At 44.6% G+C, this 20,302-nt stretch overlaps 1 protein-coding gene across 15 annotated transcripts in view; it reads right to left on the bottom strand.

The window, feature by feature from the left end:
* Positions 1-399: 399 nt before the first annotated feature.
* Positions 400-20,302, bottom strand: part of mcf2l2 (MCF.2 cell line derived transforming sequence-like 2) — a 60,314-nt gene continuing 40,411 nt past the window's right edge. For 7 of the 15 annotated variants that reach the window (XM_057037371.1, XM_057037372.1, XM_057037375.1 and 4 more), the window contains 14 exons: positions 19,601-19,723; positions 15,811-15,891; positions 15,515-15,655; positions 14,552-14,644; positions 12,265-12,343; positions 11,074-11,110; positions 10,867-10,964; positions 10,004-10,099; positions 8,411-8,503; positions 6,421-6,492; positions 5,765-5,875; positions 5,100-5,209; positions 3,870-3,976; positions 400-3,012 (listed from right to left, as the gene is read on the bottom strand). In XM_057037371.1, coding sequence (XP_056893351.1) covers positions 3,881-3,976; positions 5,100-5,209; positions 5,765-5,875; positions 6,421-6,492; positions 8,411-8,503; positions 10,004-10,099; positions 10,867-10,964; positions 11,074-11,110; positions 12,265-12,343; positions 14,552-14,644; positions 15,515-15,655; positions 15,811-15,891; positions 19,601-19,723 — 1,230 coding nt within the window. In that variant the 3' untranslated portion in view covers positions 400-3,012; positions 3,870-3,880. Of the gene's footprint in view, positions 3,013-3,869; positions 3,977-5,099; positions 5,210-5,764; positions 5,876-6,420; positions 6,493-8,410; positions 8,504-10,003; positions 10,100-10,866; positions 10,965-11,073; positions 11,111-11,166; positions 11,664-12,264; positions 12,344-14,551; positions 14,645-15,514; positions 15,656-15,810; positions 15,892-19,600; positions 19,724-20,302 lie in introns of those variants that run through there. The other 8 variants (XM_057037381.1, XM_057037382.1, XR_008951249.1 and 5 more) reach the window with 7 other exon arrangements.

Here is a 20,302-nt window from a genome sequence, read left to right as displayed (position 1 = left end):
TGCGATTGACTGTCAGAGCTGAGGCGTTCATGTGCTGTCGGAAAGATATGTATGTAATATTAACGAACAAATCAATCTAGGTGAATAGTAAATTGAAGATATTTAAATTTAAATTCACAATTCTGCAGAGTGGATAGAAGATGGACGGATGAATAATAACGTTATAATCATAATGCTAAAATGTGTCAACTTCATAAAATGAGTGGACTTCTTAATATTGAGCCTTTTATCACAAAGATGCATCATATTTAGTCTACTTTTTTAAAGATTGTGGTTTTAGTCTGCTTTCCTTTTTGAAATAAAAACATTGTAAATAAAAGTTTCAAGCATTTATGTAGACCATGATTGGTAGCTAACAGCATTAACTTCACTTTTAATTTAGACACAAAGGTACAAAACTTGCATCCATAAATATGTTTTATTACAATGATTTAATATGTAAATCACAATTACAGTTTTGACAATATACAGAATCCATCAATTCTGTAAAAATGCAGGATGATGCAGTCAAACATACTGAACACTTCTGTTGATAAGGTTCCACTTTATTGTCATTGAACCCAGAAGAAAGCACAAAAACAGCATGTTCCATAGGAGTGATGTCCGTCCGTCCATCCGTCCATCCATCCATCCACCTTCCATTATCCACCCATCATCCATCCATTCATCCATCCTCTATCCATCCATCCATCCATTGTTGCTGACTTGACACCAGTCCTTTAGGAGCATTTAGACAGTAAAAACATATTGGACATACTGGTTCGTCCATCAACTAAGTCACCTGTGCAGCCTGTCCAACAGCTGGATGAGCACCTCATAAGTGGATCATGAGACTATGAGACTCTAAGAACTCAGGGGCCGATCAATATCAAATAGATGTCTCTTTCTTCTTCTTTTTTATTGGTGGGGGGGGGGGGGGGGGGGTAAGTATTATATAATCCAGGTTTGAACCACAATTTCCAGATAGACTACATTATCTGCACTTTTCTCCTCCTGGGAGATTTTTCTCACCCTCAGAACAGCGAGGAAAGGCCATGTTGGACCATCAATAGCAAATAGATAAAATGGGACTCTAATTTAATTCCCATGCAGTTCAGAGAGCAGCTAGAATCCAGAAAAGCATTAAAAAACCAAATGACAGTAAGTATTTGGAATGGTATCTGTTGTGAATGTCACAACGCAACACATATCCTACGGTCCTGATAAAACTGTGAGACTCTCTCTTTGTGTTTGAGGTATGCACCGGGAGCCTAACACTGACATCATATTTACATACATGTACTCTCCATCCCTCATTATACAGTTCAGGATCAGGAAGATTGAGGCTCCTAACAATCAAACATTCCTCTGCAAAAATCACAGACAGCAAAAAGTTCCCTGATATTTCATACTGTGGCTTAAAAACAGCGTTGATATAACTGTCCAAACAAAGGCTCCATTCCTCCAGCCAGGTTCTTGTGAGGCTCTGGTTGGGATATTAAATGTTTGAGTTGTCCAAATGCTCACACAGACATAAATATCTGGATTCTACAACTAATTTTACAATCAATCTGGTCTCTGCCCAACTTTGTGAATACTGTTAGCATTAGCAACTGTGAGGAAATGCTGCTCTGACAGCAAGTGCACTCACAACACTCAGCCTACGCACTGTAACTCTTGATTCATGCAAAGATGAATCGAATAAACAAGACAAGCCTCGGAGATGAAGCTATTATCAGTCCTCCAAAGGAGATGTGGCGCAGCAAATTTGAATTTCCATCAGATGTTTGATTTTTCACTGTTCACATAGTGTGATCAGGCTGAAAAGTGTGTGTTTTACGATGAGAGGTGGATGAAAAAGTGTCTGAAATTATAGCTCTTTGATATGGTTGTTCCACTTCATTACAATAAAGAGTGGATTTCTCACCCTGCTAGCTAGCTGCAGACCTCAGAGTTGAAACAACATGTGAAGACTGTGCACATTGTGACAGTCCTGAGTTTCTTCATTTCCTACAACTTTTCTGTCAACCAAATAACCCCAAAAGATCTGAAAATATGGCCCGATTTGCTCTCTGCTTAACATGTAAAGGAGTGGAGCTAATATTCCTGCATGTTCCATGGTCCTCACCCTCAGGAGCTCTCTGCTCCAAATGCTGCAACCTGACTGGTGGTCGTGTGAAGTTTGCATGGGCAAAACAAGAAAAACCCTCTTTGGTCACAAAGTGCTGTCAAACGGATGAGTGTCTGCAACAGAAAGGGCCCTTCATGCCAACGCTTGGATAAGCTGTTCTTCATGGTATACCTGTGAATGCCACGAGGAACGGAGTGCATTTGTTGGATCAGCAGCACAGAGAAGCTGTGAACAATGCAGTTGTACATTCGGTCAGAAGTCAGGTGACTCCACAGCAGCCATCACTACTGGACCCACTCACAAATGCTGGTGCTACCACTGGAACAGCTGCTCTGGACATCCTCTCCATGTCATACTCCACTTTTTCACTGTTGTTAGGGCTTGCTAACAGGTTGGCGTAGCGAAACAGAGATTTAGCACTCCGTCAAGGGAGTGACAGACCCCCGAGGCTCCTGAAGAGGAAGGCAACCTCTACTGCACAGCAGGGTATCCTGGAGGTGGGAAATTGAACTGTTGTGAGGTGGAAAATCAAAAAAGGACAGAAGTTTACTCAAGACTGGTGCTCTCTTTGGCCTGATAGGGCTTCATGCAACATGGGATATTTAGTTCACATCCGTGACAAAGGCTGCGTTGTTGAATGAAAGCCTCGGGCATGTTGAGATTCCAGCTTGTCCCAAAGGCTCCATCATGAAGTTTGAACCACGGTTCTAAAACAACAGGCCATGTTTGAGCTGAGAAGTTAAAAAAGTAACAGCTATGGGTGTTCTGAACTCCAGCTGAGGATACCATCATGGACAAGTTCCTCATCCAACAACTGTGAGTCAGTAGGCCTTAGTTTATCAAGACTCCCAAGACACATCTGGCCATGAACGTCCTTAGTTCCATCACGTCAATGGAGATATCTGCAAAAAAGCAGAGAGTTAGGCTCAGATTTAGTATCACATTAAATGTAGCGGGACAGCTTAGTGGAAAGCATCAAAGACACTGTGGAACCTTATAGACAACCTGACATTCACATCGGGGTGCTGAGGCGCAGTTTGAACTTCAGTGCAAAAAGACGTAACACCAAAAGCAGCTTTAATAGTAGGAGACAAGGAGGAGGAAAACCAGTGAAGGACTCTCCAAAGTGTCAGCCAGGAGAGTGCTTCAAAGACCGCTGGGAGGCAGACGTGGCCAATCAACAGGGACGGGAGAGGAGGGGGCGTGTAAATGGACTGCACTTAACTACAAGAGTGAAGGTCACCTGAGCGAGACAGCAGAGGTTTCTCCTCCCCAAATATATATTCATAAAAAAGAGAAAGAGATAAAAGCCGGATGTTTTTGAAGATGGGCAGGAACTCAGGAACAAATCCAGACCATGAAAAACACTTGAAAAAGGGCAGCCTCTAAGATGCCATGAAGGGAGAAGGAGGGTGGAGAGGAAGGACAAAGAGAGGAGACAGAGCCAGTGTTGTGTAAAAATGAGCCCAGGCTACAAACGTTGAAAACACACAATCTGTGTCTGCGTTCAGCTGCCCCGACAACTCAAAAGTTCCGCTGACTTTATTTTGGCCAAAGTTCCAGTTGCTTGAAAAACTCCAAGGTTTCTTTGTTATATGGAAAAAGTGTGAGAATCAAGAGAGAGGTGCAACATCACTGGGATTATCATCAGTCCAACCCAAACGGTCCCTGATTGAGGCCCCCACAAGGACCACAGACAGGGACAGGGTGAGTGGGTGGGAGGCTAAGTGAATCAGACCAGGGTAGGAACGGGACTCACACCTGCTCCTTCTATGCCTCCTCCACTAACTGCAGCACGTCTCTGGTTTCTGTGGAGAGCTCCCGTCCTTCTCGAGACTCGTAGGTCAGCTGAACCTGAAAACAGCCCTGTGGAGAGAAGTGAACCAGGTAAACGTGGACCACACCAGAACCATCTCCTGAACTGGGTGTGGCAGGTTCAAAACCGTAGGATTAGTCAGTGCTGTTCATTAGACCACATCAGCTTCTGTAGTGTGGAGCACTGGGAGGACTCGCTCTCTGTTTAATATGCCACCAGGATTTCTATACAACCTGATGCAGTGTGAGAAAGGCACCAGTTGGTTCCATGAGAATAACCCATATAAATGTAACCTGTATAAATGTAACCTTCTATATAAGTGTAACCTATATAAATGAAACCTATATAAATGTAACCTGGATAAATGTAACCTGTAAAAATTTAACATTCTATATAAATGTAACCTTCTGTATAAATGTAACCTTCTATATAAATGTAACCTTCTGGATAAATGTAACCTGTAAAAATTTAACATTCTATATAAATGTAACCTATATAAATGTAACCTTCTGTATAAATGTAACCTTCTTTAAAAATGTAACCCATATAAATTGCCACTCATTTCCAATGCTGATCAGAAGCCTCATCTTCTCTCACAGCTCAGCTTGGAGCAGCCTTTCAGGACCACGTGCCGTAGCTACACTTAACTTTGCTTTTTGTGAAACAGGAGTTTCAGCAGTTTTCCCAATTCTTGGCCTGTAATTTCAGAGGAACTGACATCTGCTGCCACCGCTAAACCATGTCGTGAGTTAGGAACAGGAGTAGGTAGGTGAACGCTGAAGACTGATTGGTGACTAATATAAGGACACTGCTAGGGGAGGAGACGTCCTCAGACCATGAAGGAACGTCAAGACCCAATGCTGAAGCTGCTGTACAGACATGTGACTACTATATTCTTCTTCAGGTGTTCAGCTTGTGCTTCTATGTGTTGTTGATAAGGTGCAGCTGAACTAGAGCGCAGAGGGACGTCTGTAGCTGGAAGGAGGTCACACGTGCAGGATGAGATCACACTGAATGAGGGCTGAGGGATCAGGGAGTGTTCGTGGAATGTGATGAATTGTAGCAAAAGGCTGACACCACCCAGCAGGACTGGAACCAACCGGTCAGGCCTGGTCAGGGTTTAGAGAGAGTTGAACTGGAGAAAAGAGGGAAGACTTTTGAAACGTCACCTACATTTTTATGATGGCCTTCTTCTTCTGAAGAGTTGGAGGACTCCTCTCCACTGGAGGGGATGGTCTCAAAGTCATCATTGTCTACAGACAGCAGATGTTTCTGGGTCCAGCCTGAGTGGAGACAGCAAATGATTAACCCACAGAACATCACAGCTATTTCCATTTAGCTGGGTAGCATCAGTCGACAGATGAACCGTCAGGTTTCATCCAACTGCAGAAGTATGTGATGATGAACTGTTTGGGGAACAGTGATAAAAGCAGAAAAGAATACACACAAGAATGACTAATAATGCAAGTTCCTGCAGACAACTGCAGGAATGTAATAAAGGCTCCACACGATGAGAGGATGACGGCATGCCAGAATTAGCTGCTCACCAAAAGCTCTGTTGATTATCGCAAGTGGGTCATGAATTCATTTCAAATTTTCCAGCTGAAGAACTGAGTTGGACAAAGTGTGTATGTACTGGTGTGTGTATAACAGCATCTGGGTGAGCATACGCATCATTTTCAGTTATGAAAACACCACTTTGGGAGTGTTTGAGGAGAACAAAAACACACATAAATGTAATAAAAATAAACTGAATAAATTCAGTCTGTCACAGATGAACACATACACGAAGCCTTAAACAGATGCAGCAGACAAGATAAATCCATCCCAGCAGTTACCTGGTTGGGAAGTGGAGCGAGGAACTGCGGAGGTGCCTCCAGCAGCACTGAGACTGTTAGAGGTTATACTCTGACGTTTCCTGACTGCAGCCATAGCACCACGCAAAGTATCTGAATGGAATCCAAATGCATTACTATACTGGACCCGGTTTATAACACACACAGTTGCCACAAACCCAACACATACTGCCAACAAGTAGTATAACACATACTTGCCACACAGCTAACACACAGCTAACAAGCAGCTAACACACAGCCAACACACACCTGCCACACAGCTAACATACAGCTAACACACAGCTAACATACACCTGCTAAAAAGCTAACATGCAGCTGCCACACAACTAACATGCACTTAACCAACAGCTGCCACACAGCAAATACACTGCTCATGCACTGCTAACATGTACTTAATCCACAGCTGTCACACGCTTAAGACACAACTAACTCACAGCTAACACACAGCTAAAATGCAGCTAAACTGGCTTAGACAGACAGACAGACAGACAGACAGACTGACTGACTGACTGACTGACTGACTGACTGACTGACTGACTGACTGACTGGCTGAAACACATGCAAACAAACACCATCAGCACAGGTGTCTAAAGGAAGGGAGGAGTGTGACTGGAGCATGCAGGCATCACATACTGTACCTTCATAACCCAACGGTGTGGGGTCACTCTTTATCTCATGTCTCTTGCTCTTTTTGTTAGTAGTGGGAGGACCTGGCCAGAGGATACAACATGCCAGCATACTTAATGCTAAACTAGCTTTATAAATATAACAGCTATCATTAAACCAGGCTGGCCCCTCATATTAGACACCCAATTAACCGACTGTTTGTGTGGCTGAATTCACGAGTATGAAGACTGAATGAAATCATCATTCTTAAATCATTTTGTTTTGATTTGAATCATTATATTTTGGTTAATAAAGTCAGAGCTTATTAAATGGAATGACAGCAGAATATGAGCTAAAATATATAATATGAATATGAGCTTTGTATGTTTTTATTCTTCTTTGAAGCACTGAAAAGTAAAAACTAAGGATTAAAACAGCATCTTTGATGACATCATGATGAGAATAAAAATAACTTTCTCACAGATGAAAACGTAAAAAAGGCGACATGAAACAAGGCAGCTTAAAAGTTCTTCTAGTTTTGAATTTTAACAGTACATTTAGATAATATGCATATTCATCCCATCCACTAATTTTCCACCCTAATTACTTTTGATTTATTTCATTTTGGTGACTTTTCAGTGTTTTGAAGGAGCTTTATATAAGAAATATAAAGTAATACTTATATCACTTATATCATAGCAGGAGTCCAGTCAGAAGATCTATATTGTGTCAGCCCCTGAATAATATTTACTCTTTTGGTGTGTAGTTCTTCCTTCTATAGCTCCGCCCCCACTGATCCAGGTTGCCAGTTAGCACCGAGTTGCTGCTACCAACGTTTCAAATCACACGTGTGAGGTTACTGAACCTAAAAGAGCTCTGAAACGAAAGCTAAAAGATCTTGTTGCTGGAGACTCTCTAATAACTTAATTAATGTAGAAACAGATGCTTCTAATCATCTCTGCAGTCCAATAATGCTAGCCATGATCGTCCGTAGCACATTAGCACGTGTGCAGGTGGCTCATCAGATTAACTAGGTGATAAAATGTTTGAGAAATAAAAACAGCGACTATATATGTGTGTGTGTGTGTGTGTGTGTGTGTGTGTGTGTGTGTGTTTGTATGATCTGAGCAGATCAGCCTAATCTCATTAGGTAGCATTCCTTGTGTGGTCTCAGGGTGGACAGAATCAGGAATCCTGGAATATGAGGTTAGAGTCCATATGAAAATGTCATATTTGAAATAATTTCGCTCAGCTCAGAACATGTTGGGAATTGAAATGCTAGAAAATGATGCCGAACACAGCAGGAGCCTTTAGAAGCAGAGGGACCTGTAGCCCCGTCAGCATCAGAAAAAAACTCTCATGAAAAGCGATTTTAGAGGAAATATTTCAAGGCCAGACTTCAATAGCTCTCCCCTGCTCTTTTTATTCCTCCTTTGCCAGGCTAAAGGAATTTCCCATCAGTATTCTGCAGTAAATCACATTTCTGCTTCCACTCTGAATGTCACCCTAAAATGTCAGCTAATCAAAATTCCTATTCCTCATCCTCATACTAACGAGCATTGACTTATATTTAAAAGAACATGAAAAGTGCTCATTGGCAGCTTTTCTCATGCGGCTAACACAGAAGGTTCGACTTCCTCTGCTTGATGCCAAGGGAATATCAGTGTCTCTCTCAACCCCCCAGGAGCAGAATTAGATGGACCCACTTAGCAATGTAAACCTGGAGAATCCCAGGTGAACGCTGGGCAGTTTATTACTCATGCTGCAGGTATCGTTGTCACGGTGACCACAACAAGATCATCTGAAAGTCTTTTCTTTGATGTAAAGAACAGCCACATGAACACGAATAGGACCAAACAATAAGTGATCATGTGATCAACAATGCTCCACACACAGTGTCAAATCAAAAACCTTCACAACCTTTCAGTCTGAAACTGCTGACTGAGGTCAAAAATGAACAGAAACAAAGTGAACGCAATGAGAGCAACACAACGGAGGAATATTGGACAGCTGGTCAGGTACCTTTGGTGTTCCTGGCAGTAAAGGAGGAGGACGGTGCTAGAGAAGAGGTCAGGGAGAAGCGCCGGCTGACCTGCGTCTCCTTGGGTGCTGGCTCTGAAGCCGGAGAGGAGTCAAGAAACAGAATCAGAGTGAGGACACAAGAAGATCATGCCAACAAGAAAGGGATGAAGAAGTGAAGAATGACTGGGTGACAGATGAGGACCCAGATGAATGTTGATCAAAGAAAAAGACATTATGGAAAGAATAGAATAATCCAGGGTCTGTCTCACAAACACAAGCTCATTAACACAAGCCTGACTCATCGTACAATAAACACAGAGAGCTAAGGAGGATGTCCAGGAGCTTCAGATAATTAACATAGTGACAGGTGAGGTGATGAAGCACCAATCAGCTGCAGCACCAGGGAATCAGAGCAGTTGCAGTTGGATCACCATCATCTGCACACTGCAGCACACAACCTTGCATAGATGTTGCAGGGAGCCTGAGGAGCAGCACCTGGATGGATGGATGGATGGATGGATGGATGGATGGATGGATGGATGGATGGATGGATGGATGGATGGATGGATGGATGGATGATGGATGGATGGATGGATGGATGGATGGATGGATGGATGGATGGATGGATGGACGGACGGACGGACTACAGCATCGCTGGACTACAGCATCACTGGACTACAGCATTACTGGACTACAGCAGTCCTGGACTACAGCAGTCCTGGACTACAGCAGTGCTGGACTACAGCTGCCCCGCAGTGCTGCAGAGAGGATCCATTCATCTCCAGCCTGTCCTGCAGATGGAGCATTAGCATTAAAGCTGAAGCCACTGAGTGAGGAGCCTGGTGAAGATCTGGGTTTGCTGCATGAGTAGCTGAAGCAACGAGCAGCCTGCAGGTTTTTGTGGCTTGCATCAGATCAAGATCAAGAGCAGGAGACACGTTTGTTAAACATGTTGGATGTGTGGAGCTAAAAGGTTCCTGCTCTGGTTACCTGCCTGATATCTCTGCTTGAGGAGCTCAGACTGTTGGGACGTTTACAGAAAAAGATGAGAATCAAACTCATGATGGAGAGAATGTTGGAGTTTTCATATATCTGCAGTGTTCCAGCGTGTAGCTACCAGAGCCTCAACTGGACTGATTTTAATCTGAAATGATCTTTCTGGAAAGTTGATCTCATTAAGCTCCCAAACATCAATTGAAAACTTGGGTTTTCAGAGTTGATTGGATTTGTAAACAATGCAGAGTTTTGCTGTAACTTTATTGAACATAAGGGTATTTGTGCTGCTGTGCAGGCTTGCAGCTGCTCCAGCTGTTCTCTTTTACTTCCTTCATAATATTAGGACTCAGCCTTTCTCCCTGAGGTACAACAGGGATGCAACCTCCATCTACGAAGCCATAGCGACTGTGATTGTGCCATTGTGCAACCGCTTGTCTTGTTTTGAAATTAGGTTATCTAGTCCTGAAACTGACAGTGATGATGCAGGTGTACAGCTCCAGACGGTATTTGTCAGCGCAACAGACAGGAGGACAATAAGACACGATGGCAACAGATGACGAGGGGGACGAGGGGAAACATGGGCGGTACTGCTGTTACCTGCCGGCAGAGATCTTCTATTTGAAAGTCCTTGCAAAGTGAAGCGTTTCCTAGCATTAGCAGCAGAGTAGCCTGGCGGGGCTGCTGAAGCATCAGCTGGAGTATGAAACAAGAGTAAGCAGGAGGAGGAGGAAAAGATGATCATCAGATCTTCTAATTGTGGTTCAAATCTCAAAACAGCCTGAAAGTATTGACAAAAGTTGTGAAACGAATAACTATGTGTGCAGTAAAGGAGCTCGGTGATGGCCGGTGTGGACCTGTCCACTGCTGCTGTGAGGAAGGAAAATGTGAGAGCTTTGACACAAAAGCTAACCATCTGCCCTACGTCCAGCCTGTACTGGCCATAAATAGCCACTTTTTTATTGCAATGGTAGAAGGGAGAGGACAAAATGTCTGCTTGGTGATGAAGAAACCTGCCTGCCTGCCTGCCTGCCTGCCTGCCTGCCTGCCTGCCTGCCTGCCTGCCTACCTGCCTGCCTGCCTGCCTGCCTGCCTGCCTGCCTGCCTGCCTGCCTGCCTGCCTGCCTGCCTGTGCCTGCCTGCCTGCCTGCCTGCCTGAAGCAGAACCTCCCTCACTGGGAGCACGTGAGATAAAAAAACAAGTTCTGAGCAGGAAGGAAGTCAGGTAACACATTAGGGTGTCTCCATGTCAGGGTGTCTCCATCAATTCAGAGCATCTCTCCATCGTCGAATGAGGCCAAGATGTGACTCATATAATATACGTATATGTAGCACAGGAAATGTGGGAAGGCTGAAAATGTTCGATTTGGAACCTCAGAGATGAAAGAGCCCAGGTCTTAGAGTGATAATGGGAGAGTCCCCATTTTAACATCCCAGCAGAAGAATAATAAGTGACATCTCACCCCTCTTCAGTCTCATGTTGGGGCTGGGATTGGTCCTCCTGAAGCCTGACTCTGGACTGGAGGAATCCGACTGTCTGAGTGAGATCTTGCGCATGTTCCTGTGGGATTAGAGGTGAGAGCTGCTGGAGCTTAACTCTGAAATATGACCTGGATGTTGAGAGGCTGTCTGGTTGAAGTGTGTGATGTCACGCCACGCTGGCATCTCACCTCATCGGGGCGGAAGTCACGTTGAGCTGGCTGGCTTCTGTGAATACAAGAGTGAAACATTGTTCTAAAACATCTAAAATAGGGCCTTCAACAACCAGAGGGAATATCAGAGGGTTGGCTCTAGTGCTGAAAGTTCTAGAAGAGATTGAACCACTGCTGGGTGTTGTGACTGCTGGTACAGGTGACAGGTCAGCATCGCAATCAATGAGCCAAAGGGGACAGCAAGAGCCTACAGACAGACACCAAAACCTGCAAAATCCTCTTTGTAAGCAGGAAAAACCTCAATGACTTTTTAAGAGCCAGTCAGGAGGCCTGAGGCCTGTACAGAGGAACCCAAAAAGGCAGCAGCGTCAGCTACTGCAGGAGTAATCAGGTTTCTGCAGAAGAATCTGGAGGAACCCGTGTAGACATGACACCAGTGTTAGAGAAACAACCATGCTGAAAGATCTGGCTTGTCAACTCGTGTTCCAAGCAAACAATGAACCTGTGGCAGAAGTGCAGCTTCAGCACAGAGCTGAACAATCCATTCAGCAGAAGGGTGGATTCTTTCATCTTGGATATGGGAATGTTTTATTCATATGGGCTGGTCACTGGTGAGAGGAGAGGAGAGGAGAGGAGAGGAGAGGAGAGGAGAGAGGAGAGGAGAGGAGAGGAGAGGAGAGGAGAGGAGAGGAGAGGAGAGGAGAGGAGAGGAGAGGAGAGGAGAGAATTTCAAGCCTCAATTTTCCCATTGATACTCAACACATCTATGCCATACTAAACTGTCTCTTCCTGTCCACAGTCCTCTTAGTCCATTGTCCATCCAGCTCCTTCCTTCTCACTCTGTTTTCCCTCTCTTCATGTCCTCTGCCTCCACCTCTGGTCTCCAGCCTCTCTATATCAGCCCATCATTTTCAATCTCCTCCCTTTCTTCCTCTGTACCAGTGCTCACATTAACTCCGAGGTATAAATCAAACTGGGCAAAAGTCACAGTTTGACAGTTGCCAAGTAACTAAACAGTCTGACAGTCTCATTTCTCCACTGTCAAAGATCAGCTCATTTCATGATCATCTGTGACAGGAAAATGCTTGGAAATTACGACAACACTATTAATCAGCACTCCTGCAGATGTATGTGTGTGCGTGCGTGCAAGTGTGTGTGCGTGCGTGTGTGTGTGTGTGCACGTCTGTGTGCGTGCGTGTGCACGTTTACCTCTGCATGCCTCCAGCTGGCCTGTAAGAACTTTGCGGATCTCTGACACCCAGATATGCTTCACTTCCAGAGAAGGCGCCTGAAAGATGGTGGTGACACATAAAGATGGAATCAAATATTGATGATACAATTCTAATGTGATTTAATATATAAAACTGATTACGGACGGACAGACGGCCGGCTGGCCAGACAGACAGACAGACAGACAGACAGACAGACAGACAGACAGACAGACAGACAGACAGACAGACAGACAGATAGATAGATAGATAGATAGATAGATAGATAGATAGATAGATAGATAGATAGATAGATAGATAGATAGATAGATAGATAGATAGATAGATAGAGCAACACTGCCCTCAGCAGGATATATGCGACAAGACACCAAATGTTCACATTATATAGTAATTGGAAAATCAAATAAAGAAAGAGCCCAAGTTAGCTCCCAGATCAAAGCATATCATACATTTTAAAAATGTGATGTCATCATGCCATAATATAAGATTTTTATTTATTATAAGAAGTTCTGAGATCACTTTGTTTTGTCTCAAGATGTCACATCTGAGATGGCAGCAAACAGCTGAAATATCTGGAAGAATCCGTCATCACTAAAGATTTGATATGCAAGTCAGAACTTTGGTAAAGGAACCTTTCCACTTCATTTTCTACAGTGCCTCACACTACCATGGACCAGTAGGAACCAAAGATCATCTGCAGGAACCAAAGTCCACCTGAAGGAGCCAATGACCATCTGAAGGAACCAAAATCCACCTGCAGGAATCCAAGACCACCTGTAGGAGCTAAGAACCACCTGTAGGAGCCTGAGATCATCTACAGGAACCAAAGATCATCTGAAAGAGCAAGACAAGATGCAGCAACCAAAGATTACCTGCAGGAACCAAACACTTATGTTCACTCCACTCAGGGGACCTTCTGATTTGTTCTGCGCATTGTCACCTTGGAGAATGGTCCCAGACTGAGGAGATATGGGGTTACCTGTGATTGCAGAACCTCATATTGATTCCTCTGCATTGAGATTGTCTCCAACAATGACAAGCCAGGTTGGTTTTCCCACGCTCACACTGCCTTCACCAACATATGGTGTGCTATTATTACAGTGATCAGCACCGTATTGTCTGCATCTGCGCCACCATGATGCAGCCGCAGGCAGAGTCTGGACTCTGGACTCATGGCTGAGCTCTAGTTGGGGAGCTGATTGGCAGCACCTGACGTACCACTGGCTCAGAGCAAGAGTCAACAGCATCAGCAGAATTAGCTGTTTGGCAGTGGCAGATTTTTAATGGGAGCAACCCACACATTGAGCTCTGCTGTTCATCCCACAACTTTCTCAGCAACAGTGAAAACAGGCAGCGACACAGCCAGTCCAAAGCCCCACTGCTGAAGGATGAAATCTGGGGGGCCGACAGGGGCAAATGCACGGCAAAGCAGCTGCAAACGGCCAAACGCTGCAAAGGCAGGAAGGATGCAAAAAGGGAAACACACAACTGCCAGAGAGAGAGATGGCCTCCAGCGCAGATGTGCACCAGACCACTGTAAGGTTGATTAATACACAACAATCAGCAGGCCTGGGTTCCTCCCAGCAGCCGTCTAGAACCCTGAAGATGAAAATGATAGATGTCCACTGAAGGAGAAGACTGTAAGAAGACAGACCTGCACAAATAGGAGCTCCATGGAAGAGTCACCAGAAGAAAAACCTCTCCTGCATCCTCACCACCACATCCAGCATCAGAAGTTTGCTAAAGAAGATCCAGACAAACCTGAAGCATTTAGGAATCAAGTCCTGTGGACTGATGAGGCTCTAATAGAACTCTTGGGCTCCAGGGAGCATAGGTCTGTTTGGAGAACCAAGGAGAAACGATGTGGTGAAAGAACATCTGTCTAACTATGAACCATGAGGCTGGATTCATCATGCTTTGGGCTTGTGTTGGTGGCACGGGGAACGTTTCACAGCTAGAGGGAAGAAGGGATTCAATGAAGGTCCAACATATTCTGGAAAAAAGCTGAAGTTGGAAAGAGGACTTCTTCAGATGGACAATGATCCTAAACAGGCTTTAACATCCACCATGGAGCAGCTGAAGAGGCTCCAGCTGAAGATTTTTCCATGCTCCTCACAGTCTCCTGACCTAAACCTCATAGACTTAGAGCCAGTGGGGATCAGGACCAAGGACAGGATCAGAATGGAGTAGGCAGGACTCCACATCAGTTGTTTTTTTGCTGTTTGGAATTTCGGGATAGAGTTTGCTTCCATTCCCCTGATCCATACCTGAATGATGTAAACTTCTTCTCTGCCGTTATACCACACTTCAAACTTCTTGCTGTCCCCTCTTATGTTTTCTGTGATCCCAACAGCGCTCATCTGGACAAAGACAAACCAAACTGAAGTTATTCCAGTGTCCTCATAGGTTTACATCTGTCTCCGGGAAATGTGTGTTTCTGTGTTGCTTGTCTTGTCTTGTGCTCCCTCTGCCCTCCCTTCTTCCTTCTCCTCCTGTCTCTTCTTGCCCTGTCCTCCCACCCTCTGTCCCACTTTCTCCTTGTCCTGTTCTTTGTGTTGATCTACAAACTGTCAGAAGAGCTCAGAGGATCCTGCATGATCCTCATCATGTTGTGTATCCTGTTTTTGAGTCCCTCCCATCAGAATGCAGGCTGAGCTGTCCCAGAAGGAGGGCCAGCCCACAGCTGTCTGGCTTTTGAACGTTGACCCCTCCCTGGCCCCTAACCCAGTCCTGACAGTTTAAAGAACCAGATGCTTTATAAGCAATAATTTACATGCTCATCACGGTTGAATTGCTCTTCTGTGCATTTTATGATGCTGAAACATTTGTTGCTTGGATGTGTGCTTCTCTGCACCTTTGTGCCCTTTAGCGATTAATAAATTGGTTGAACTGGATTGAAATGATTATGTCTGCTGGGCTGTGATGGATGGATGGATGGATGGATGGATGGATGGATGGATGGATGGATGGATGGATGGATGGATGGATGGATGATGGATGGATGGATGGATGGAACCCTTTGACCACATTGTGATTTACATCAGTAACTGGCCAGTCAGCACTGTGATACTGGTAGATTAAAGGGGATCTACTACTGGGTTGTGTAGATCTTTAATAAGCAGTCCATGATTAATTACTGGAAATATCTACATTTGGCAGGCAACACCAATGCTGCCTATAAGTCCAGACCCTCGTTTCCATTGGTTCTGTGTGGGTCATGTGTGTCGAACCTTGAGCGAGTGCTTGAAGCTGTAGGAGGGATTCTTCTCGTGTCCATCAGTGGTTTCATCCCTCTTCTTGCAGAACAGGAGCATCTTGTCATACAGGAACAGATGCCTCTGCATGGGCTTGAACCTGGCCAGGTCCTTCACCTGAAACCAGAGTAATCGTGATGCAACCGAGCAACTATTCACCTGTTACAGGTTGGCTAACAAACAGCCCATCATAAACAATATTGCTATAATTAGCAGGTGGAACCTGTTGTCTGTCTTCAGTGCAAATGTTCGAGACAAGTGGGGTCTTTTACCTTGTTGTGTCCTTTCTTGTGGTCCGTCCACACATTAAAAGAGCCCTGCATCAGCAGCTTCCCGAGGTCGCTCAGGTTTCCCTGAAAACATCAGATTTGGAGGCAAGAAGGTCAGACCAGATTGCAGAGACAACACTGAAAACCGTCCCATTTCTACATCTAGACAGCTGTTTGCTGTGGCCTGCTTGGTTACCACATCCCTGCCCAACAACATAGAAGCCTGCTGGTGAGACGTAAACATAAATTTGGTAAAGTTATTATTCAAGTCGGAGCAAACGACACCCGGCTTCGTCAGTCGGAGGTCACCAAAATTAACATGGAGTTGGTGTGCAGCTACGCAAAAACGATGTCGGACTCTGTAGCATTCTCTGTTCCCCTCCCCAATCTGGCCAGCGATGAAATGTTTAGCCGCATGTCATCGCTTCGTCGCTGGTTGTTACGGTGGTGCCCCGAAAACCAGGTGGCCTTTGTAGACAATTGGAGCACTTTTTGGGGAAAACCTGGTCTGATTAGGAGAGACGGTGTCCACCCCACACGGGATGGTGCCTCTCTCATTTCTAGTAATTTGGCTAATTTTATTAGACCCAAAGTGACCTGACAATCCAGGGTCCAGACCAGGATGCAGAGTTGTAGTCTTACAAACCTCTCTGCTGCTCCCATAGAACCCTCATCCGCCAGCAATAACAGATTTAACACTATAGAGGTAGTCTCTGTTCCATGGTTAAAAGTTCACCAAGCAAATATAGTAAATCAGAGGAGGTGTTCCCCCTGGTATAATTCACATATCAGGACCCTCAAGCAGAAAGCGCGCAGACTAGAAAAGAAGTGGCATTCTTGTAAAATAGATAGCTATCATGCAGCCTGGAAAGAATGTCTGTTAGTTTACAAAAAGGCCCTCCGTGAAGCTAGAACAGCTTATTTTTCTTCTTTAATTGAGGAAAATAAGAGCAACCCCAGGTTTCTTTTCAGCACTGTGGCCAAATTTACCAAGAGTCACAGTGTTTTAGATCCATGTATCCCTTCTTCCCTTAGTGGTGAAGACTTCATGAGCTTCTTCACTGATAAAGTCCTAGCTATCAGAGAAAAAGCTAACCAGGCCATCCCAACAACTGGACCATCACCAGATGTGCTGACTGTGGGAACATACAGGTTCTCTTAAACTCCTTCAGCCCTATATATTTTTCTGAGGCGTCATCGCTAATTCAGAAATCCAAGACCACCACATGTCTTTTAGATCCCATCCCAATACACCTGCTGAATGATGTTTTACCATTGATAGGCAGTTCTGTCCTGGACCAGATCAATTGTTCTTTAGTGACAGGTTATGTACCCCGGTCCTACAAGGTGGCAGTGATTAAGCCATTACTTAAAAAAACATCACTGGATCCTGATGTCTTAGCAAACTATAGGCGGATATCCAACCTTCCTTTTGTCTCTAAAATTCTAGAGAAGGTTGTAGTGACTCAGTCACTGGAGCACCTGCAGAGAAACAGCCTGTTTGAGATGTTTCAGTCAGGCTTTAGAGCTCATCACGGCACAGAAACAGCACTTCTTAAAGTTACTAATGATCTTCTTATAGCTTTAGATCATGAACTGGTCTCTATGGTGGTTCTGCTGGACCTCAGTGCTGCTTTTGATACAGTTGATCACAGCATCCTGTTACAGAGACTGTAACATGTGATTGGCATTAAAGGGACAGCACTAGACTGGTTTAGATCATATTTATCTGATAGATACCAGTTTGCTCATGTACATGGCGTTCCCTCCTCATACAGTAGGGTTAGCCATGGAGTTCCTCAAGGTTCTGTACTTGGACTAATCCTTTTCACCTTGTACATGCTTCCCTTAGGGAACATTATTCGGCAGCATGGGATAAATTTTCATTGTTGATGACACTCAGCTTTATCTATCCAAGAAACCAGAGGAGACAGAGAAGTTAGTGAAGCTTCAGACCTGTCTTAAAGACATAAAGTCCTGGATGTCTTCAAATTTCCTCCTCCTTAACTCAGGAAAAACTGAGGTCATGGTGTTTGGTCCTGAACCTCTCAGGGATAGATTAGATCACATGATCACTCTAGATGGTATCTCATTAACATCTAGTCTCTCTGTGAGGAATCTAGGAGTAACTTTTGATCAAAATCTCTCCTTCAACTCACACATTAAATTAGTCTCTAGAAGTGCCTTTTTTCACCTGAGGAACATCATAAGGATTAGAAAACTACTACCACCACGATGCTGAAAAGTTAGTCCATGCATTTGTTACTTCCAGGCTGGACTATTGTAATTCTTTATAATCAGGGTGTCCAAACTCATCTTTAAGAAGCCTCCAGCTGATCCAAAATGCTGCAGCCAGAGTTCTGACAGGTACAAAAGAGATCACATTACTCCTGTACTGGCGTCTCTTCATTGGCTGCCCGTTAAATTTAGATTAAATTTTATAACCCTTCTTTTGACCTACAAGGTCCTCAGAGGCCTAGCTCCATCCTACCTGGAGAAGCTAGTGACACCTTACCAGCCCAATAGACCGCTCCGCTCTCAGAATGCTGGTCTACTTGTGGTCCCCAGAGTTTCTAGGGGTAGAATGGGGGGCCGAGCATTTAGCTATCAGGCCCCCCTGCTATGGAACCAGCTTCCTGTCCAGGTACGGGAGGCTGACTCCATCACTACTTTTAAGATTAGGCTTAAAACCTACCTCTTTGAAAAAGCGTATTGTTACTAATTCTGTAGTTCCAGTTATTATCATAGACAGACAAATTATCATACTTAGGGGGTCGTCTAATCATTAGGTTAACATCTTAGCTATGCTGCTATAGGCCAAGGCTGCCAGGGTCCAGAAACATGATCACCTGACAGGCCTCTGTCACCCCACTGGGTCATGGTTTCTTCTCCTCTCCTCTCCTCTCCTCTCCTCTCCTCTCCTCTCCTCTCCTCTCCTACCTATTCTATCCTCTACCTGTCCTCCCCTTTCTCCTCTCTCTACCCAGCCGGCCATCAGCAGGAGCCAGATGATCTACTTCTGTCTTGGTACATCTGAACAAGCAGGTATTTTTCAGAGTTTTTCAAGGACACTGTCGTTCAGTATGAAGAGCCTCCATCGAGAGCTTAGCTGGATAAAACTCAGAGGCATCAGATATTTTCCCTGGTTGTTGAGTGATTAGCAGAATGCGATCAGATTTTAATGTAGACTTGTTTAAGATCTGAGGCACTGCTGAGTCCCCCAGAAGAGTGAATGTTCCCTTCAGAACCAAAGGAAATGTTGGAGTTGAATGTGAGCGTCATCTAGAAAATTCTCTCAAAACATCCTCATGACTATACCTCATGTCTGAGCTTCCCAACACAATGAGGAGGGACAGAGGCCAGACTGGCGAAGGCAAGAGAGTCAAGATGAAGGTCCAGACAGGACATCCCTAGAGGACCGTGGTTGCTAGAGGTTAGGACACACACTCACATACACGCACATGTACTCTCTATAGCTGTTATCATGTAATTGTATGAATGGAGCTGGGGATAATTGGGAAGAGCCTCCCATAACAGAAGACCTATTTTGAAGCCCAGATACATATTTTTACTTTTTTTAAAAAAAAAAATTCTGTTCAGCAGAGAAAGTTAGGTGCAAGGACCGTTGCACCCATGTTTCAGCCTGCAGAGAACTGCCGTCCCTGCTGTCCTCACTCAGTCCTGGTTGGTCTCGGTATTTTACAGAAATTGAGATGAAGAAGTAAGAGAAGAATCTGCTGCTTGTGTGACTTCAGCACATTCATTTGATGACCTGTCTGATCGGATTACTGACCTCAAAGCCAGTGATGGCGATCTGGTGCATGGAGTCATTGACCGACTTTATGATGTCCAACACGGTGGCTAGCGCCTCCTCCAGCTCCGCTGTCCTCTCACCCTTGTTACATTTCAACATCTCCTGCAAGACAATGTTGTTGTGAATGTCTGGGCCTTTTTAAGAGATGAGTTCAGGTGTCTCTGTGTGCCAGAAGGATTGCTGATGTCGGCCAGCGGGTGGCAGTCATCACAACTGGCTCTGGGTAGAGAATTACACCCCCACAATTTTTTCTCCTTTTCTCTCTTTTCCATCTCTTTTGTGTCCATTGGCCACGCTAACAGGAACCCTCCCACTGGATTTAAGTCCAGCTCATCTGTGTCAGATAGTGAACAGATGTTTGAGGAGGTTTCTGGCAAAAACTCGATGTGCTTGGTGCATTTTTAATCATACGCTTGGGACCACCCACCCTTTTGGGGTAGGTGGGCAGGAACGGTAGCCTAGAGTCTGGGAACACGTTTCTGCCACTAAAACGGGAGATCAGAGCTCAGCCAGGAATATCAGTGAGGGTGAAGAAAGAGGACAGGTAATAATGAGTCATGGTTCACCTGCTGCATGGATCACATTACACAGGTAACCAGTTACTGAGGAAAAGTTTTGTGTGTCTCAATGAAGTCCATACACATTGTGATGTCTTATATTTATGTTATCACATATATGTTG

The sequence above is a fragment of the Takifugu flavidus genome, chromosome 7 (genome assembly GCF_003711565.1).
Source record: "Takifugu flavidus isolate HTHZ2018 chromosome 7, ASM371156v2, whole genome shotgun sequence".
Classification (NCBI taxonomy): Eukaryota; Metazoa; Chordata; class Actinopteri; order Tetraodontiformes; family Tetraodontidae; genus Takifugu; species Takifugu flavidus.
This window is presented reverse-complemented; position numbering and strand designations above follow the sequence as displayed.